Raw genomic sequence first — 14967 nt, 5'->3', positions numbered from 1 at the left:
CCACAGTGCACTGCTCTTTGTAGCGTTGCAAGAGTTGCTAATGCGGCCACGCCAGTGCGCTTCCAGCTGACAGTATAAACACTCGGCAGCGTTTTCCCTGCTGCGGTCTCCGAAGGCGGGTTTATCTCCCAGCGCTCTACATCTGCAAGTGTAGCCATGTCCTTAGATTTACCAAGCCAGCACAAAACAGCTTCTTTATTACCTCACTGGTTACAACACAGTTCCCTTAAAGTAACCCAGCCTCAGGCCTCCACCCAGATACCTAAGTCAGATATGATGAAGATTACTGAAAATTGTATTCACCATATAAAAAAGTTCTAACCAATCCCAAAGGATTGGACGCATTATCTCCCAGGTTAATAAATATTCCAGATCTTACGTAAATATACACTTACAGCCAATTCTTATTAGCTAAACTAAAATTTATTTAAAAAGAAAGAGAGAGTATGGTTAAAAGATCAATATACACATAGACATGAGTTCAATTCTTGAGGTTCAGATTCATAGCAGAGATGGTGAAATTTGTAGCTGCAGGGAGTTCTTTTAGAATTTAGTCCATAGGTTATAGTCCAATGTCCAATATCATTTCAGGGCGTTCCAGTTTAGGACTGGGATCTCAGGCCTTATGGCTTAAGCTTCCCCTGTATGAAGCCTCAAGCAGATCTGAGATGACAGGATCAGGACCCAAAGATGACAGGCCAGAGTCCCTCAGCTTACAATGGGCAATCAGGGTGACTTTGAAGTAAGTCCATCAGCAGTAATTAGCTACACAAATTAACATAAGGCAATTGCCTGTTTTTCCACCATTGGCAGGTGATTGGCTATACATTTCAAAGAGAGATGAATACAGCGATATCCTGTGTTTACAGTTCATTTAAATGCTAGGATGTTCTTTTGATCTCTGAATTAACAGAATACAGCATAGACAGGGACGGTTGGTTACATTGTTGACCACCACCCATATATATGTAAATACACAAAACCACAAACATTATCTCCCCATATGCTTTAAGGGTTGAATTTGAGTCATTCATCCTGCAGGACGCTTAACCGTTTCGGGTCATGCGTCACATATGTACAGGAGCAAAGAGCTGTCAGACTGAAATACCCTCCAGCCACCACCACCTAGGACTGAATTTGATCTACCAAACAGGAGGTGAAGAGGAAGAATAGTCTGGTGGTTAAGACACTTGGGTGGGTTTTGGAAGATCCGGGCTCCATTTGTGACTCTGCCACAGACACCCTGTGGGATCTTGTTCTCCTACCCTTTAGTTTGTATATTTAGACTGTAAGCTTTTCAGGGCTGGGACTCTCTTACCATATATTGTACGGTGCCTAGTACAATGGGGCACTAATCTGAGTTAGGACTAGCTCTGCCACTGGATTTATGGGTGACCTTGGGCAAGTTGTTTCACCTCTCTGTGTCTCTGTTCTCCATCTGTAAAATGGGGATAATGATACTTACCTTCTTTGTGAAGCATTTTGAGATCAATGCCAAAAAAAGTGCTGGATCAGAGCTGGATATTATTATTGTTATTGTTAATTGTTGGCGTAGCATACCAATGCAAGTGAAAGTCTGAATCGTTCTGAAGTCTAACACTACACATTATATTTATGTACATGATATCCTGGGTGCCAGTACTGTATATTTACCTTCTTTGCTTTGTTTTACTTAGTTCAGGTGTTCCAGAATCTTGAATTTCCTTAATTATCTCTTCACAAGCCCTTATTTTGAGCTGTCATGTTGGCTTACTGCCTGTCAGCTTTATTCCTTTGTGTAAAACATGTACTATTTGCAAGCCTGATTAAGTACTCAGTTCCTTCTGCTACAGTTGAGTTAAACTGTCATCAAACATTAATCAACTAAAACCAAGATTTCAGATCTCTTGGAACAACTGGGAGTCTTTGTGGGTTTGTTTTTATTTCTAATTCTAAAGCTATGGTTGCTTCTTTCCTTTGAGCTTCCCCAGGGCAACCCTCCACCCCCATACACACACAGTTGAGAGAGAGAAATAAATAAGCTGCAAGTTTAAGTGTTCAAAGCCCAAATCCACACAAGCACCTAGGCGTTGCGGATTTAGGATGGAGTATCCCAATGCCTAACCTTTAGGCACCCAGCCAAATCCACAAAGCCTGAGTTAGGTGCCCAGGCTCCCTATACAATGCATGAAGAGAGATAAGGGCAAAGAATGGGAGCTGGGTGGGGAGCTGTCTAAGCCTAGACAAAAGCAGAGGTTGAGGAGAAGGGTGTCCCCTAGACCTTGCCCCTCTCAGGGAGTTAGGCATCTGAGTCCAAGTCGGAGGGAAGCACCTATCTCTGGTTGGGATCCACAGATGGGAATGCCCTTCTGGAGTCAGACTGTTTCTTGCATGAATGGTTGCAGTTCACGCCTAACTCTGCACAAAATAAATAAGAGGGTGTGGGGAAGAGGTAGTGACAAATGCCTCCTTCTCCCTCATAACTTTCGCCTAGTGGTTAGGTCACTCACCGGCAGGGCTGCACAGAGGGGGGGCAAGTGGGGCAATTTGCCCCAGGCCCCGGGCCCCACAGGGGCCCCCACGAGAGTTTTCGGCGGGTCTTCGGTGGCAGGTCCTTCAGTGCCGCCGAACACACCCGGCGCGAGTGAAGGACCCGCTGCTGAAGATCCGGAGCTTCTTCCGCTCCGGGTCTTCGGCGGCAATTCGGCGGCAGGTCCTTCACTCACTCCGGGACCCGCCGCTGAAGTGCCCCGAAGACCCAGAGCAGAAGGACCTCCACCGCGAAGACCCCAGGCCCCCTGAATCCTCTGGGCGGCCCTGCTCACCAGTGATGTGGGAAACCCCAGTTCATTTCCCTCCTCTACCTAAAGAGAACAGATTTCAGCATGAGTTTTCCAGCTCTCAGCTGAGTGCCCGAACCACTGCTCTGGGATAGTCTGATATAGGCCTCTTGCAGTCTCGTGTGTTGAAGCTGTTCCACTGTCTATAAATACTGAAATAATATGGAGTGCGGCAGAGAGAGTGAGCATGTCTTTGTAGTCCAGTGGTTCGGGCACTCACCTGAGAGGTGGAAAACCCATATTCAGATTCCTTCTCCCCGTAAGGAAGAGGGAGGAATTCTCAGGGTTTCCCACATTCATGGTGAGTGTGCTAATGGTCGGGCTAAAGGTTATAAGGGAGGGCAGCTGCTGCTGCTGCTTTGTGTGGAGTTAGGCATGTTTTGAGAACGCCGGCCAGTCAGGCCCTGCAGGTGAGATAGATGGGGTAGTGCGTTCCTCAAAGCAGGTGAAGACAGTCACTGGGGCTTAGGACTGAGACAGAGGCCTTGACTGAGGTGTTGTGTGCATGCCCGGCAATGGAAATACAGACACTGAGAGGACCTTTATGGCAAAATTTAGGTGCCTCCAGAGTGAGATGGCAACTGAACAGGTGTTTGGATGAGCTCAGTGGCACCTAAATTTTGGACTTAAAAGTGGGGATTAAAGTCCTCTCGTGGATCTGGGCCCAACAGTGCTTTTATGAGGTTCATGAGCATGGCTGCGATCCCCCAGTGCTCTTGGTACCTAATCCTGTGAGATGTTCAGCACCTCCTGCAGGCTGAGATGAGAGAGCCTGGCTGGTAGGCAGCCTGGGCTCAGCTGCTGGGGAGAGGGAGGGGGACCCCGGCTCGCTCTGACCCTGTCCCTGCAGCAGGACCCAGATTGGGGGTGGCCCGCTGCCGCCCCAGTTGCCAGGGACAGGGGTGAGCGAGCCAGAGTCCCCTCTCCCCATCCCCAGCATGTTTCTGGCTCTCTCGGCCCCTGTCCCTGGCAGCTGGGATAGCAGCAGGCTGTCTCCACCCAGGCCCTGCTCCCCACCGCCACGCCCAGGCAGGGAGTCGGCCACCACTGCCTCCCAGCCAGGCTCTCTCAGGCAGATGTGGCTCTGTCCTGCTCCCTGCCAGGGAAAGCAGCCAATTTAGCCAAAAGTGTGGGGGGGGGAGACACAGGGATAGAAGGTAGAACCCCTTTCCCTCCCCGCCCCCGGCAGGCCAATCGGGGGGGGGGCACTTGACCCCCCCATGTCCCTCCCCCAGGATCAAGACCCGATTCATCCACTTAATATGCAATTTACCCCAATCTATTAAGTCTTTAAAATATGTATCTGCCAAGAAACAGGTAAGAAATCTAATCATATTTGTGAATCTAGCTGTCACTATTATTTGTGTTTCAACCGCATCTAGAGGTCCCAGCCCAGAATACCATTCTGCCAGGCATTGCCCATAGTGAGAGAAGGTCCTTGACCAGAGCAATCTGCAATCTAAATCGACAGGACAGATAAAGGGTGGGAGGGGAAACAGAAGCTGGATTGACTTGCACAAGGCCAGTGGCTGAGCCAGGAATAGTGTTCCGGGGCACAAATTTCAAAAGCACTTAAGTGATTTAGGACCCTCAACCCCTTTTTCCAAAGGAACTTAGGCACCTAGGACCCTAAATCCCATTGCCTTTCAATGAGACAGGCATCTAAATCTCTGGAAAATGGACTGTGGGCTCCTAAATCACGTAGGTGACAAAAATGTTACCTTAGGTCTCCTAATACCAGTCCAGTGCCCTATGCGCTGGACCGCACTGTCTCTCTCCAATGGATGTTGTACAACCCCTAAACACAGCCTTGCAGTACCCACAGCAATCCAGCTGATGCATGGCATGTATCACTTGCCTGCAGCTGAAGTTCTAATCATTCCATTTGCGATAGCATTTGAAGCAGCAGGAAGCTCGAATCTATACCCAAGTAAAACTGTACTTTTCTGTGTGCTGTTGTTCTGGTCTAAAGCCACTAGGCGGGAGTAACAGAACAAGCCAAACACTATTAATTACCCTTTCTTTTACATGTGACTGCAACACTGCACGCTGCAGACTAAATGACAATAGCTGTAGAATTATAAATATTCCAGAATTTGAATCTACCGGTATATTTCAACTAAATCCTCTAAAATAAATCTTCTAAGGAAGCACAATGTGTATGTTAAAATACATCACAAACTTCCTTCAGCAATATTTATAACCCTTTTTGGTTTTTTTGCAAACATGTATGCATGTTGCTTGGGTCACAAGCATATTCAGAGTCTCATGAATACTGATGTGAATGTGTCCACACAAAGATTTACACGGGACTTACTCAACCATCAATCTTGAAATCTCTTTAATTACCTTCGGTTTGATTCTAAAAGTTAGCCATCTGTAGCTTTGCGGACTCATCCCTGTGGCGCCTCCTGCTGGTCGTCTCGGGAATTAGCTCTCCAGCCTCCAGAGCACCCTCTGCAGGCCGGTGTCCCACTTGTTGCTGGCCCCGTGTCCCTCCCAGGACCCTGGCGCCCTGTTGTCTGGGGTGTTGCTCCCTGGCAGTACCCCCCCACAGTTCTGGGTCTCCCCCTCCCAGGGGAACTGCCACCCACTATCCCCACTTCACTTCAGTTTTGGCTACTGCCCAGTCTCCATCTAGCCCCCGTTCACTGCGGCAGACTGCAGTATCAGCCACTCATCACAGGCAAAGGGGTTCAGACCTGCTGCCTCTGCCTACCCATGGGCTGCCCCCTGCAACCCAGTACCTAATAGGCCTTACCAGGCCTGCAGCCTGGGGCTTTCCTAGGCCGGTGCTCTCCCTTGGCCTGTCCCCAGCCCTGCTCCCCTCCAGGTACCTAGTTAAGCTCCCTGCAGCCAGGCCCTTCTCTCTCTGAACGCAGAGAGAGAGAGACTGGGCTCCTGGCTCACTGCCTCTTAGAGGGGACAGCTAGGCCTGATTGGGGCATGGCCTCAGCTGCAGCCACTTCCCCAATCAGCCCAGCTTTTAGAGCTGCAGCCCTCTCCAGGGCTGCTTTCAAGCCCTTCAGGGCAGGAGCGGGTGACCACCCCGTTACACCATCCAATTAGGAAACTGAAGCAGTGCCATGTGACCTCAGTGACCAGCTGCACACCACAAATAATGAATAGTTAATACCCAAAGACATAGCAAGCGGTTTGCAAACAACCCATAGACATAAATATGTCAGCACAGAGGTCAGCTGGTGTGAATCAGTGTAATTCCTTTGAAGTCACTATAAGTTTCTTTTTCCATTGAATCATTCAGAGGCCCTTTAAAGGGACCAGTCTGAATGACTACATTACAGTATTGTAGTGACTGGTGTCACTATATGAAGTCAATGGTTCTCTGCTGATTCACACCAGCAGAGGAGCAGGCTCTGCTAATGATAATCAAACAGCTTTGAGTGACAAATGACTTAAACAAGTTAATAAAAATCAGTCTCTTTACAGATAATTTACAACCAGAATAAGGAGCACAACACACTGGATAAACAACCCTACTATATACAAGTCTCTCTATTTTTTTTTAAAGATAAATAGAACTATGTGTGAAGTATGTTGTTGAGATTTCTCTCAAGGCCCTTTTTTCTTTTCACCGTCAAGTATGAATTTGAATTCTGAGATTGCCCACACAAACTTTCTCTTAAGAATTTCCAACACGTAGATGACCACATTTCATTCTGAGCTATTGGGCTTGCAATCAGAATTTAAAGTGAAACACAGAATGAAACTGAGTGCAGCAGAAGTGAGCTTTAATATAGCCCTAGTCCTACCAAACCAATAGCTAGCATACTGCATGAGCAGAAGCAGTGTGTTAGCAATCAAACACAAGTTATCGGGCTGAATGCAGGGGTAACTGGGTGGAATTCTATGACTGGGGTTATGCAGGAGGTCAGACTAGATCAGATTGGTCCCTTCTGTGCTTAGAATCTATGAATCCATCTTACCCCAGACCCAGCCTGTATTTTTCTGCAACTGTCTTATCTGCCGTCCAGGGAAATTTCCCAACAGGGAACAGAGAAGACCTGAGGGTCAGAAGCAACATGGGCGAGGGTCTAAAGTCCTCACACTCCTGTGCCTTCCGGGTGCTGAGGGGAGGGAAAACCCTTCCCTCAGCGCCTGGGCATTTGGAGGGGAGCTGCTCTGTGGCTGAGATGACAATCTGCTGCCTCCTCACAGGTGCTTTGCTAGGGATGGGGGGAGATTCCCACGCCACAAAGGGAAGGGGAAAGGAGGGAAGACAAATAATTGCAGCAGCTAGAGCACTGATAAACCCCTGGCTGGCTGGAAACCTGTAGGGAGGGAAGAACCCAGCGGAGCTGCAACAGCAGCAACCCTGAAGCTAACTGGGCTTGATGCCTATTTGGGACCATGGGAGCTGCCAAACCACCTGCCCCTGGGCTCCGAAGCCTCCTCAGTTTATTGGTAGGTAAACTGCATAGATCCTGCTCCTATATGGTGCATAGTCAAGAAATTAATAGTAGTTTATTGCAGTGGTTGCTATTAATACTTCTTAATTACGGATTGTTCCTAATATATTCTATTTCACTTATATAGATAGAAATAATTGGTTCTACTCTCTTCCACTCCTATGCAGAAGACTAATGGCAGAATCTATTAGAAGAAAATATTCTATTCTGCTAATAGATAGGAAAATAATTAGGAGGATATGTTGCATTCTATTCTACTAAATGTATGGAACAATAATTAGAGAATACATTTGAAGACTATATTCTATTCTATTTACTGTTTTACTAATATGCAGAATATAATAGAATACCTGAGAAGAATATAACATATTGTATTTTATTCTATTCTTCCAATATATAGAATAGCAGAATACATTAGAAGAACATGTTCTATCATATTCTTTTACTAATACCAAGAAAAACCACAGACTATATTAGTCTATTCTATTCTAGTATATAAAGTGAAATATATCTCATAATATATCCTGCTGTTTTTCTGCTATATACTTTGAGTCCCATCAGTTATGATTAATATATTCTACTTATTAATAGAATATAGTATGCATTAATAAAATACTACTAAGAAAAAATAGATTCTAAAAAAAATTCAGTATAACTTTTATATGTTATAAAACCTGTTTATATTTATTTTCTTAAGGGTATTTTATATACAAATTATTTAAAATTAAAAAGAAAAGGAAGAGAAGATTTGGCTGGAGTGTGACATTTAAAAAGCACACATGCTGAGCTCTCTTTAAACCCAAAGCACAACTGGATTAGCTGAGTTTCTCTTACTGTTTTAGAAATAATTTCGGGGGGTGGGGGGGGGCATGTGGGAATATAATGAACCTGTAATCTAGTTTCTGAGCATTTAGATTATTCCTGGCTGTGATCTTTGTTCCAGAAAGTTGGAGAGACTTTTTATATTAAGAGAACAGATTTTGTAGACAAAAATTCCTCTGTTTTATGGGATTATTTGGTATGTTTTTTCCATGGCAGGTGATATTAGTGGACGGGTGGCACGACCTGGATAACAGCGACTATGATTGCTGGCCCCTGGAAAAACCAGATGAGTATAACATGCTGGACTGTGGAGGTGAGTGGGTCCCACAGTTGCTCAGGGAAGATCATCTCTGCCTGCTAGGAAAATGGATGAGAATGTGAAAATTTAAGTAATCAGAATAATTCCTAATACATCTCAGGTCTCAAACCTAGTGGAAAATATTTCAGTCAGCAGCAGCGTTTCTTTCCAGATGAATTAAGTCAAGGAAAGAGGCCAGCACACATACACTTCAGAATAAATATTTGTCTGGAGCATATCTGTTCCAAAGGGAACATAATTAGGATGATTAAAAAAGAAGGAAATCATTGTCTTCAAGCAAGGAATTTTGTTTGACATTAGAAAAAACTAAAGCAGCCTAAACAAAACAAAGCAAACAAACAGCCCTGCATTGCAGCCAGATTGTATTCAGTACTTGGTTCAATTATACCGTGCCAGTTCCAGATTGGATGGGATTAATTTAAACACTAAACCAAAAAGTGGAGCCTCTCCATATGTATTTTCAGGCTTTGATTTCCCCGCCCCCAACTTCTATTCAATAGAAACAAATAATGAATCTCAGTTCTTTATACACCTACGTATAATACTTTGAAAGATGAGTTTCTAGTGCAAAAGAATCAGAAATGTAAAGGCTACTTGTTTGATATTTGAAACTCAAAGTGTTTTTTTTAAAGAGTTTAGGAGTAATCAGAAATAAGAAGCTAAATAATTAATGCAAATAAACAGTTATATAAATGCTGGAAAAGGTTAGGATGAAATGCAACAACTTTTGACGTACTGCTGCAAAGAGAAATAACAGGACCCAATCCTACAAGCTATAAACTGGTAAAACTCCCACTGAAGTCTGTGTACAGACTGTAGGCTCAGGCTCAGAATGTAACATAATAGTGTTAACATTGCCTCAAAGTTCAGATTAAATGGTGAAGTTCAAAGAATATTGACTATAAACTGGACATTCTCTACCCTGGCATATTTAGCATCTCTGTTATCCAGGATTAAAACAGCTTCTTTGCTAATGCAATTGATTTTCTTGAAACAAAGTTACCAGTGAACCAAAATGCAAAATGAATGCAATAGGAAACAAAGAGAAAGAAGGGGAGGGGAGGGTTGCTAGAGTTTTGTTTTCCCCAACCCTGATGAATAATGCGATTACACTAATATGTGCCCTTTGTAACCAATTTTAGAATGATCTTTAAGCTTTGTACAGTTTATGTAAAATACCTTTACCAGCTCCTATATCAGGGGTTCTCAAACTGGGGGTCGGGACCCCTCAGGGGGTCACGAGGTTATTATGGGGGGGTCGCGAGCTGTCAGCCTCCACCCCAAACCCGGCTTTGCATCCAGCATTTATAATGGTGTTAAATATATATATATATATATATATATATTTAAATTTATAAGGGGGGTTGCACTCAGAGGCTTGTTGTGTTAAAGGGGTCACCGTACAAAAGTTTGAGAACCACTGTCTAGACGCAGATGAAAACTGAGCTAGAGACACATATTATGGCTCTTATTGCTGTAAATTAAACACTAGTTCTTTGGTGTGCATATGTATCTATGTGTGAATAGAATTAAATAAAGGGATTTGCTGCTGTTGTGAATCCTTTTCAAGGAAAAAAAGCCTTTTGCTCTAAGAAATTTATTTTGACCTCTCACCTAGCTGCCATGAAATACTCTCAACCTAAACAATTATTTTACCTTTTAATAATTTGTGAAAATCTGGCTAGAATAATATATAAAGTGAGCTTTCTTTTGTCTCTTCTATTATATTCATTATTAATGATTTGTTATGATTGTTCCTCTAATGCTGTTGACCCAAAAGGACTGTTTCTTTTATAATTAACCCTTTTATATCTGAAAAGGGAACTATGTGCAGAAACAAATCGTTTAGATCACCAAGCGGTATGCAAGTGAAGAATATTGTGATAAAGGAAAACTCCAGTGTAATAAGTTCTAATCACATCTAATTATAAGGAAAAGGAAATCACTACAGAATAGTAACCCTTACTCACATGAGTAGTCCTGTTTAAGAAGATTACTTGCTTAAGTAAGGACTATTCATGTGAGTAAGGGTTTTCAGGAATTGGCTCTGTGTGTACTAATGATTCCTACTACTTTGTTCAGTAATATACCCGCTGAGAAAGAAGGGCTGTATTTATGGCTTGACAGAGCCAAGAGATTAATAAAACTGGGATTTTTCAGCTTGGAGAAGAGACGAAGGGGAGATAGGATAGAGGTCTATAAAATCATGACTGGTGTGGAGAAAGTAAATAAGGAAGTGTTATTTACTCCTTCTCATAACACAAGAACTAGGGGTCACCAAATGAAACTAAAGGGCAGCAGGTTTAAAACAAACAAAAGAAAGTATTTTTTCACACAACACACAGTCAGCCTGTGGAATTGCTTGCCAGAGGATGTTGTGATGGCCAAGACTATAACAGGATTCAAAAAAGAACTAGATAAATTCATGGAGGATAGGTCCATCAATGGCTATCAGCCAGGATGGGCAGGGATGGTTTCTCTAGCCTCTGTTTGCCAGAAGCTGGGAATGGGCGACAGGGGATGGGCACCTGGCATTGGCCACTGTCGGAAGACAGGATACTGGGCTAGATGGATCTTTGATCTGACCCAGTATGGCCGTTCTTATGTTCTTAACTGTTACTAGCAGGAAAACAGTGTAAATCAGGAATAACTGCACTGAAGTCAACTGAGTTACACTGGAGTGAAATCGATACAAGTCAGAAGAGGATCAGGCCCACCTGAACAAAGTGAGTAGGGTTTGGTCCTAAGTTTCCAAGTGCTCTGATTAGTTAGCTTGCACACTGTAGGGGAATAAAATCTAAAAACACTTCTTCTCCAATAGATGTTATTTTGGAACTACCTGTACACTATACATGGGGAAATCCTTTGGCCAGCAGTAATGACAGGAAGAATATTCGTGAAAACATTTACAATTCAATTGGATTTCTGCTCCAGAACAATTTGTCCAGTTGCACATAGTTGTAGTAGGTTAAACCAAACATGTTGACCCATAACTGTGTGTTATGTCTAGGTCTTGAGATGGCCTGGGTCCAGAGACCGCCAGAAAAGGCTGTGAGTGGGGAGTTCTTCAATGTAACGTATGCAGTCTTTGCTTCAGATCACTTTTACCACTATGCTGTGCAAAACGGAATCCTTTCTCACAGGTACCACCTCCTGGTGCAGGTTTGTGTGTAGACAAGGTGTCAATGGATTAAGCTCCTGGGAATGGGTAGGCCACTGGTGTACTGAGACCACTGCCGATCTTGTTGACCAATATTGTCTCATTGTTTACTTGTACTCCCCCTTTGTGCTCTCTGTGTCCATCTGTTGTTTCTTGTCTTGTATTTATATTGTAAGTTCTCTGGAGCAGGGACTACCTTTTTGTTCTGTGTTTGTACAGTGCCTATCACAATGGGGGTTGGTCCATGACTGGGGCTCAAACATACTATGGTATTACAAATAATAATTTGTATTAATAATAATAATCACTGCTGCTGAACAATTGGGTGGTGCACATGCTATTATAGTTGTTATTCATCTTTCCCATCCTCAACCCAGCCTGCTTGTTTCATCCCACTGTTATGTCGTACCTTTTACATTCTGAGATCACTGCGGCCAGGATATGTTTATTCAGTGTCTAGCACACTGGGACCCAACTTGGTTGTGGCCTGTAGGTCTCAATAGGAATAATAATACTACTACTAATGTTTAATGTACAACACACACATTAACTACAGTATGGCCTGTGACTGTTGAAGTCAATGACAAATTTCTGATTGACTTCAATGAGGCCAGAATTTTCCTACTGTAGCTATATCAGCACACTTACAGAGACTTCTACAAACGTAACGGTGTATAATAAGGCAAAATCGGGGGATTAACATGATGCCATTGTAATGACAAGTGTAAAAGCTGAGCAGCTTGTGACATAGGATCACTGAGATGCATATTTAGGCCCCAGTCATGTACTGTGATCCATGCAGAGCAACGTAGGATTGGGGCCTTAACCTCATTTCACCGTTTTCTATGTTGTTTTTATGTATTTGGTGGGTTAAAAAAGATGGTAAATGAAAAAAATCAGATTACACAGAAAATGTTCCAGTGCCCTCCTACGTGTTCATTTTTACAAGATTCAATTTGTGAGTAGTTCTTCAGAGAGAATTTTTTTTTACATGTTCTTTAATATTTAAAGCTGATATTCAAGATTGTTGGGGAGGAGGAATTTTGACAGTATAGGTGGCTTTAATCATGAAGTTGTATTTCATTCATTTGGGTACTGAGGGATTTTGGACAAACTTTAGTAATGATCTGTAATAGTAATGGTAAAACTTTTTTTACATTTTCCCAAAAATATTTATAGCTATAATGTCATAGCAGTAAATTATAGCATTGTGATGACATAGCCATAAAATAAAATTTCTCCAATAGCTGGAAGTAGGATTATTGCTACAGTCTTTCCAATGGGACTTGTGCTCATAAATGATTGAGGAACGCTTGAAAATCTCACTCTGAATGCATTAATAATACACACAGGTATCAAACACTCAAAGACAGGACCCTTAGGACCCAGTTCAACAAGATGCTTAAGTATGTGCCTCTCTTTAAGAAGGGACGTAAGTCCCATTAGCATCAATGGGATGCTGCCTTGCTTAAACTACCTGATCCCAAGGCCATTGGAGTGGACAGGAATCATTCTATCGACTTCCTGGGGCTTTGGATTGGGCCCAAAATGAGGCAAGTACTTAAGCGCTTCACTGAATGGAGATCTTAGAGTTTAGGACTAAAATGTTAAAAAGTGCCCAAGGACCAGATTTTCAAAGGTATTTAGGTGCCTGAAGATGCAGATAGGTGGCTAGTGGGATTTTCAAAAGTGCTAAGCAGGTCAGGTGCCTAACTCCAAATTAGGAGCAAGAAGAAGTCAATGTGAGTTAGGTGCCTCTCCTGCTTCAGCACTTTTATGAATCCTACTAGCCACCTAACTGCATCTTTAGGTGCCTAAACCCCTTTGTAAATCTGCCCTTAAGACACTCTTGAAAAATTTACCCTAGGTGAACCTTAACTCTGTTCCCTTAAAATGTATTCTCCTTTTATAACACTACAAATTAATTGTCAGTTAATACAATTTGCAATAGGATAAAAACTGTTGTTTTTTTCATAGAGCTTTGAATCCAGTAACAGTACACTAGATAAAGTCTTTAGATTTTAAGTCTCAGTCATATCTACAAAGTAAGCCACACTTGAAAAAAAATCAGTTACTTTGTTTTGAAGTAAAGAATGTTTACAATGGAATGTCCTGAAGTTCAGAGAGACAATCACTCATTTGAGATGGTGCAGAGACTGTAAGTAGAGATGGACATCATCAGAAGTGGCATGAGGATCTGAGTCAGGGGTTGTGTGGCCAAGATTCCCCATCTGGTGGTGTTGTCAGGGTGGAGGGCCAGGTTGAGGAGTTGGCAGCTGCCGGAGGATTGACAGCTGCCAGACCTTTTCTGCCTGGGACCAGATGGTGCCCCAGTTGATAGCAGAGATCCATCGCTGTGGGGCTATTTCCACACACAGCAAAACAATATAAAGAAATAGCAGTGTGTCTCCTGCTGTGTATATCTGTTCAGTGTAAAGAACAGGACTTCATTACATGCCTGTTAAAAAATTTTTAGGAATGAGAAATGAATATAAAATCCACTCTTTGTATTTTAAAAAAAATGGTTAGCAATGCTGCGGCAGCCAAGAAGTTCTGTGAAGAACAAGAGTGCCCTTCCAACTGGAAAGATGCAAATGGAGAGAACTGCTGTGTCCATCACGCCAACATCCACTCCTGCCCTTTGGCCTTCATGGTTAGTACAATGGGTGGGTCTGTTCTGCAAGCTAGATGAGACACTTTAATAGCCAGGTCAACATAATGAAAAACGAGGGCCTAAAATTAGGCGTCTAAGTCCATATTAGGGCCTGATCCAAAGTTCATTAAAGCCAACAGAAGGACTGCCATTGATTTCAGCAGGCTTTGGAGCAGGCTGCTAGAGACTGAAACAGCCTGATTTTCAGAAGTTCTGAACATCCAGCAGTTTCCATTAAAGTCAATGGGAGTTGCTCAGTGACTTGCAGGGTTGGACCCTATATGAACTGGTTTTATCATATTTCATCAAGGTAGAAAAGCATTCAAAGGCCAGACAATAAGCTCCTGATGGCTGACTTTGCACTGCGAGAAGAATCTATCCATTTCTTCTGGACTCTGTTAGGGCACTTGTACTCAAACATACTGGGAGAAATCCTGGCTCACGGAAGTCAAGGCAGGTGTTTGTGCTAAATTGCAGAGGGGGACAGTCTGTTTCTCTTCACTTTGTGTACTTACCATATTTAAAATGGTGGCTCCAGAATGACGTATTAGAACAGTTTAGTCTATTTGTATTTACGGAGGGACAGATAGTACCCATAGGACCAGAAAGGAAAGGAAGTTCTGCGAGATTCCACTCATTACCTTTTAAATGTATTTAAAGAAAGAAGGCTTCACAGGGGAAATCATAGAATCATAGAAGGGACCTCAGGAGGTCATCTAGTCCAACCCCCTGCTCAAAGCAGGACCAATTCCCAACTAAATCAT

General features: G+C 43.1%; 1 protein-coding gene across 1 annotated transcript in view; it reads left to right on the top strand.

The window, feature by feature from the left end:
• The first annotated feature begins 7190 nt into the window (after positions 1–7190).
• LOC112117248 (atrial natriuretic peptide receptor 2-like) overlaps positions 7191–14967 on the top strand; it is a 39631-nt gene continuing 31854 nt past the window's right edge. Inside the window, exons 1-4 of the mRNA XM_024215171.1 lie at positions 7191–7244; positions 8288–8384; positions 11401–11533; positions 14080–14203. Of these exons, the coding sequence (XP_024070939.1) occupies positions 7191–7244; positions 8288–8384; positions 11401–11533; positions 14080–14203 (408 nt within the window). The remainder of the gene's footprint in view (positions 7245–8287; positions 8385–11400; positions 11534–14079; positions 14204–14967) is intronic.

This window comes from Terrapene carolina, unplaced genomic scaffold (assembly GCF_002925995.2).
Source record: "Terrapene carolina triunguis isolate 2854851 unplaced genomic scaffold, T_m_triunguis-2.0 Scaffold35022, whole genome shotgun sequence".
Taxonomy (NCBI): domain Eukaryota; kingdom Metazoa; phylum Chordata; order Testudines; family Emydidae; genus Terrapene; species Terrapene triunguis.
The sequence above is the reverse complement of the archived record's forward strand: the minus strand, read 5'-3'. Positions and strand labels throughout refer to the sequence as shown.